Source organism: Pseudorasbora parva, chromosome 15, assembly GCF_024679245.1.
Source record: "Pseudorasbora parva isolate DD20220531a chromosome 15, ASM2467924v1, whole genome shotgun sequence".
NCBI classification, from domain to species: Eukaryota; Metazoa; Chordata; class Actinopteri; order Cypriniformes; family Gobionidae; genus Pseudorasbora; species Pseudorasbora parva.
Window position 1 is genome coordinate 43,955,069 of NC_090186.1, and position 7,500 is coordinate 43,962,568.

Genomic DNA, 7,500 nt, shown 5'->3' on the forward strand with positions numbered 1-7,500 from the left:
TAACGACAAGACAAGACAATGAAATTGTTGTGGAATAAAAACTAATAAAACACCTGCCACAGCAGGAATTAGTCGCCCATCCGCCATTTTGAACGGTTATGCCACGCCATCTCGGGAACTTGGGTATCAAAATTATTTCCGAACTTCCCAACACGACATCAGTGGGCGTTCATGTGCAATTTTTACCCCGAAAACTCGTATTTAAGCTAATTTCGATAGCAAGTGAAGGCATAGTCCTCCTGGGAAATTCGGATTTCCGAGGTAGGAAGTCGATTTTGTGACGTCATGTGCGTTCGTCACTTTCCTCAGAGTAAAATTGCTGTTTTGTTGTTTCTCACTGACACACCCCCAACTCGTAAAGATTAAAGAAAATTCAGAGCGCCCCATTAACTCATTAATACGATCTTTACGACATGACCTGAACGCACCAACTCACTGTCAAACCATAGCAACTAGCTTAGGACATGCTACACTCTAAAAAATGTTGGGTTGTTTTAACCCAATATTGGGTCAAATATGGACTAACCCAGCAATTGGGTTGTTTTAATCCTCCGGTTGGGTTAAATATTTGCTTAAGACAACCCAATCACTGAGTTAAAACAAACCAATTGCTGGGTTAGTCCATATTTGACCTAACATTGGGGTGTTTTTTACCCAGAATTTTTTAGAGTTTTTGAAATGCAAGAAATCATCTTTTCAATGATTGTCTGTTGAATTTTTAAACCGTAGTTCATGCGTTATTGCACTCTAAAAATGCTGGGTTAAAAAACAACTCAAGTTGGGTTAAAAATGGACAAACCCAAAATTTGGGTTGTTTGAACAATGCCCTTTAAAAAATGCTGGGATGTTTTAACCCAATGTTGGGTCAAATATGGATTCTGTGGATTCAAATATAATCCTGTGGTTGGGTTAAATATTTGCTTAAGACAACCCAATCGCTGGGTTAAAACAACCCAATTGCTGGGTTACTCCATATTTAACCCAACATTAGGTTTGTCTTACCTATAATTTTTTAGAGTGGATTCATTCAAACTAATCAAATTAAAGGGTCAAAATCATGCTAGCAAAATGCTAAAAAAATGCTAGCAAAATGATACTTAATGTTAGCGAAGTGTTAAATCACATTACCAATGTGGTAAAACAACTAATTCCTGCAAGCAATGTGCTAAAACATGGTAGCAACATGCTATTTAATGCTAGCAAGTTTAAATTATTTAGTTAGTAACAGTAAGTTTTAAATAATGCTAACAATGTGATAAAACATGCTACTTCAAGTTGGCACATTTGCTAAAACATGCTAATGCATGTTAACAAATTAGCTATAACATGCTAATGCATGTTAACAACATGATCTAAAAGGCTAGCAATGTAATTCAAGGCTAACAATGTGCAAAATCATGTTAGCAATATGCTTATTCATGCTAGCAAAATGCTAAAACATGTAAGCAATGTGTTACATTATGCTAGCAACATGCTAGAAACATTTTTTCTGATTAAAACCTTTCAAACTTTAAGCCGTTCAAAGTTATTTTAAACTTGTGGCTTTGTCAAGACAACATCAACGTTTGTCATCAAACTTTATGCAATTGATATGGTTTAATATAATATAACCCCAGCAACTTTGTGCATAATGTGCATGCACATATTGCTTATTAATATTATATACTGTTAATGGGATTCAAGAAACCCATCATTATTTGTGATATTTTATATATTTCTCATATTTCTATTGTTTTTCTCTTATGTTTATTAGTCATAGACAAATACAAGTTATTAGTCTTTGATTGATAAATTATTGTTTAACTTTATTACTTGTGCTTCTTTTTGGAAACGTTTGTCCTGGCTGGAAGAAAACAGCTGAACGTAGAATTACAAGCATTTAATCTCATTCTCAAAACAACAGTTAAACATGGAGTGAGTTATTTAGCATTCATACAGTTATTATATACATTATACAGAATACAAGAAAAGACTTACATATGGATTTAATAATTTCTTTACAAAGAAATACTAACGATGTTTAATCTAAAATACAATATCGGCACTAGTTTAAATTGAGCAGTTTATCATCTGTCCTGTCGGAAAGCAAAACTGTAACGTGTTTTCTGCATAGAAATAAATACAAGAAGTTGCGATATAAAGATATTGTAGCAATAACTGCACATAATGCAATACGTATTACATTATTAGTGTAATAAAATATTCGTAATGTAACAATTTTCTCAAAATGTAATCAAATCTTGAGCTCATATTGTAATAACATTTTTTACATTATGAGAAAATTATTACATTATAAACTCACCAAAAACATGTCATATTTTCATTATTGTAGTAGCTTTTAAAAACGTTAAAATATTAGTATTCCCTTACAGTGCATTTATATCTGCGAAATGCAACAGATTTAAATACTCATGCTATTATTATTATTAATAGCATGAAATTTTGCACACAGATAGAGGACAGTCTGAACTGTCACCACAGCAAATTTGGAGTTGCTAACTTAATCCCTCTAGCGCCACCTACTGTCCGAAGTTCCACTTACGTTTATTCTAATAACTTTTGAACCGTAAGCGATAGAAAGAAAATTCTTCCCCCTCTGATTCTGTGGCTCACGTCGATTCGATTGAACTCTATGATTACATTTGCTGTAGTGGCAATTTTCCCGCCAAAAATACTACTTTTTTTCAAACTCTTCCTAGATGGTTTATCCGATTTGCATGAAAATTCAATTTCAAGTTGATTCATCAAGTGTTCTCGAATAAAGCGCAAACAAATTGTACGTAGCACAGACTTAAATAGGCTGTATCTCCGCAACGCTTTATCGTATTTAGACCAAACTTGGTACAGATGTTACAAGCATGACCTGAGGCTACATGCAGAGTTTCGTTGCAGCGCCACCTACTGGTGCGGAGATACAAAAAATAGATATTTTTGCTTATAACTTCTAAACAGTTTGCTCAAAAATCATAAAAGTGGCTTTGTTAGATTTGGGGTGGTATACTGAGTTGGGTGATATCCAATTTTTTTTTACATGTCAGCCATTTTGGGTGGTGACCATTTTGAATTTTGTTGTAAAATGCTGTATTTGGAACGCATGAACGTATCGTAACAAAACTTGGTATGGGTCATCGGCATGATGTCCTGAAAGAGCCTGAGAAGTTTTGGATCAGCGCCACCTAGTGGTGACTTTTTTTTTACATGGTTATAACTTTGCACGTGGTTGACTTATTTTCACAGGAGTCATCTGCTTAGATTCCTGAATCCTTGCCAAGTCCAACAATACCAAACTACTCGGTTTTGGAGTTTGTGCAACGTTGTAATGTAGTGATTAAACAACTTTTGTGGATATCTTTGAAACCGTTAGTCCGATCGAGACAACACCACTGAAGGCAAGTCGGAATGATAGCAGGTTGACTATATGTTAATAGCAAAATGTCAACATTTTTATAGTAAGTGGTAAAAAAATGCAATCAAAGTCAGGTGTGGGTTATTTTTATATGCTCATAAATATAAATGTCTATAACTCCTAAACAAAATGAGATATTTTCACCAAAATGTATGAATGAGGGCATTCTGAGGACACACAAAGAAACGGTGGGACTGTGTCACTCGGTGGCTCTTTAAATAAACAAAACATGAAATTGTCTCTATACAACTCAATGTATTTATGCGGTTTCAACCTTTTTGATTAAAATTGTCTCCTAATGTCTTTACTCATGTTTGCAGTTGGTCTGCTGCTAGCTTCCTTGCAGCTTTATTTATTATTATTATTATTATCATTATTTAAATAAATAAAAAAATTGGTATTCCTTTACATAATAGCGTGAATATTTAAATCTGTTTTGCAGATATTTTAAGATTTTAAAAATGTTCTGTAAAGGAATTATATTTTTATGTTTTAAAAGCTATTACAATAATAAAAATATGACATGTTTTTGTTGAGTTCATTATGTAATAATTTTATCATAATATAAATATGACATTATGAGCTGAAGATTTAATCACATTTCGAGAAAGTTATTCCATTTTATTACAATAATAATGTAATACTTATTGCATTATGTGCAGTTATTACATTATTTTGTACAGATATTAAAAGGAAGTCAAATCTGCGGCGTGGGTTATTTTTAATCTGTTTTAAGGAAGTGGCTGCGAATACAAAGGTTTCGGGTCAATCCTGACAGCAGATGCTTTCGCAAAAACGGTCAATATGATATATATTTAATATTATTCTTGATATGAATTTCCCTGCAGATATGGAGGTGGGAGTGCTTTGAGCTTCATTTAAATATCGTTTATGAACAAACACAACTGCAAAAATAACTACATTTGTACATTTCCAGGAGAAAAGTGTCGTGTTTGCGTGTGCAAAACTCGACGAACGAAATCCAAACGGTTTGAAATAATGAAACCAGTGTCTTAAAGGGTTAGTTCACCCAATAATGAAATGTCTGTCATTAACTTCTCTCCCTAATGTCATTCCATGTCCAGAAAGGGAATAAAAACATCATCACAGTAGTCCATATGAGACATCAGTGGGTTAATTAGAGTCTCTTGAAGCATCCAAAATACATTTGGGTCCAAAAATAACAAAAACTACGACTTTATTCAGCATTGTCTTCTCTTCCGCGTTTGTGTTCAATCCTCAAATAAAGATTCAAACGGTTATGAGTCAGCGAATTGATTCATGATTCAGATCGCCAATGACTCGTGATTTCAGCAGTTTGAGACGCGACCCGAATCATGAATCAATTTGCTGACTCATAACCGTTTGAATCTTTATTTGAGGATTGAACACAAACGCGGAAGAGAAGACAATGCTGAATAAAGTCGTAGTTTTTGTTATTTTTGGACCCAAATGTATTTTGGATGCTTCAAGAGACTCTAATTAACCCACTGATGTCTCATATGGACTACTGTGATGATGTTTTTATTCCCTTTCTGGACATGGACAGTATAGTGTGCATACACTTGCATACGCTCTCAGACTAAATATAAAATATCTTATACTGTGTGTGAAGATGAACGGAGGTCTTACGGGTGTGGAGCGACATTAGGGAGAGGAGTTAATGACAGACATTTCATTTTTGGGTGAACTGACCCTTTAAAGTATGCTACAGTCCTGATGCGAGCTAATGAACACACAGCTGATGCTCTAAGGGTCTTCTGGAAGGATCTTTGGCTCCTGAAAGTTCAACATCAGGCACGTTTTTCTGCCATCTTTCTGTGCTTCCGGTCTGAAATCCCATGGGAAAGCGTCTCGGCTCCTCATGCCAGAATCAGGCTGTTCCACGCCTCGCTTTTGGAGCCGGGCGATCCACTCGGAGAAAGTTTGAGAGCTGAACTCGCGCTCTGAGTTCCCATGTACGTCGGAAACGCTGAGACCTGGACAGACGGAGGAGAGATATTGTGTTACTGTCTCTTTTAAGATGAGCCGCTCATCATAGTCACTTTGGAATAAAAGCATTCATAAATTAGTATGGATAACATCGACATTAAATTCTACATTCAGTTTTTAGATTACTTTTTAAAAAAAATGTATTTTTTCATCTAAAAACTAATCAGAAATGTATTATATAAGAGAAAACACTGCCTCAATATTAAAAACTGTTTATTTATATTTAATGTTAAAATCACACTGTACAATTTAATGAACACATGAGCACACATAGTGTATACTGTATTTTAATAATTAATTATTTAATTAAATTATTTAATTTAAATGTTTATTATATTTAATTAACATTAAATATAATAATGATATATTTAACATTAAGTGCGTGCATGCGTGTGTGCGTGCGTGCATGCATGCGTGTCTGCGTGCGTGCGTGCGTGCTTGCGCGCGCGCGTGTGTGTGTGTGTGTGTGTGTGTGTGTGTGTGTGTGTGTGATGGGTAGGTTTAGGGGCAGTGTAAGGGGATAGAAAATACGGTTTGTACAGTATAAAAAACATTACGCCTATGAAATGTCCCCATATGTCACAAAAACAAACGTGTGTGTGTGTGTGTGTGTCTGACCGGCGTGTGCATGTAGAGCGACGGCGTGTCCGGCTCCGTCTTTATGGCTCGGGGTTCCTCTGTGGGACTGGAGGTTACAGCACCGGACGACCTCTGACCTTCAGGGGCTCCTGTCAGTCACACACAGGCCAAAGGTCATCGTCATGATTTTCGTCAGGTTAAAGATGATGTGAATGATTTGCTGTTGATCAGAGTCTGAGCTCACCGGGTTTGGACTTGTCGATGGTTTTGGGTTTGCGTTTGCGGGTCTGAATGCCTTCTTTCTTCATGGCGAGAGGACGAGGAACCTGCACACGAGAGCATGGGCATTATAAAAGTTCCCTTAAAGGGTTAGTTCACCCAAAAATGAAATGTCTGTCATTAGCTCCTCTCCCTAATGTCGCTCCACACCCGTAAGACCTCCGTTCATCTTCACACACAGTTTAAGATATTTTATATTTAGTCCGAGAGCGTATGCAAGTGTATGCACACTATACTGTCCATGTCCAGAAAGGGAATAGATTAAAAAGTTTGTCGAGACAAAATTTAAGTTGGCTTGGGAGAGAGTTGATCAAAGTTTTAAAAAGTTTTAAAAGCTTAAAGTTTGATGTATTTGATGTAAGTGCAGTCTATCAGATGGATGGATGGATGGATGGATGGATGGATGGATGGATGGATGGATAGATAGATAGATAGATAGATAGATAGATAGATAGATAGATAGATAGATAGATAGATAGATAGATAGATAGATAGATAGATAGATAGATAGATAGATAGATAGATAGATAGATAGATAGATAGATATGGACTAGTCAAATATGGACTAACCCAGCAATTATATTTAACCCGACCACAGGATTAAAACAACCCAATTGCTGGGTAGTCCATAATTGACCCAACATTGGAGCGAATTGGTACGCAGACGCAGAGGGTCTTATAAGGCAGTGAGGTAACATGTCAGCTGACTATTGCTGCGTCGTGCGTCCCAATTCACCTAGCCTACTTATACTACGTCCTAAAAGTATGTACTCTTTTTGTGATGAAAAAGTACATTTGAGTGTGTAGCAGAAGAGTACGCAAGCTTTGGGACGTACTAGACCTACTTCCTCATCTTTAACGGACTCTGTCGTTTAGTTACGAGCATCCCGTCACCGTTTAAACTGCCCTGTCAATCATCACACAGATAAAATCCTCCACATTCAGTTTAATCTCCTGCCGTATCGGAGAGAAATGTAGCTGCTCGTTGATCTGCCGTGTGTGTGTCTTTAATGCAGAGATTCTCCTCGTGTGTTTGCAGTTTAAATATAATGATGCATTTAAAAGTTAATGGCCAAACGTATCATTACAAAAGTTCACAATACTGCTGCAGGTGAAATATAATTTGGACAACACTGAATAAATATCTCTTCATCAGGTTAAATACTGATAGTTGGTCACTCAAACCTGTATCTAAACTTCTCTACTTAACCGTCGGACTCGCACATCCGCCATGTTTGTAGTTT

At 36.1% G+C, this 7,500-nt stretch overlaps 1 protein-coding gene across 1 annotated transcript in view; it reads right to left on the bottom strand.

Moving 5' to 3' along the window:
- Nucleotides 1-4,875: 4,875 nt before the first annotated feature.
- gata4 (GATA binding protein 4) overlaps nt 4,876-7,500 on the bottom strand; it is a 9,966-nt gene continuing 7,341 nt past the window's right edge. Inside the window, exons 4-6 of the mRNA XM_067418295.1 lie at nt 6,222-6,303; nt 6,017-6,126; nt 4,876-5,385 (exon numbers count right to left, since the gene is read on the bottom strand). Of these exons, the coding sequence (XP_067274396.1) occupies nt 5,269-5,385; nt 6,017-6,126; nt 6,222-6,303 (309 nt within the window). The 3' untranslated portion in view covers nt 4,876-5,268. The remainder of the gene's footprint in view (nt 5,386-6,016; nt 6,127-6,221; nt 6,304-7,500) is intronic.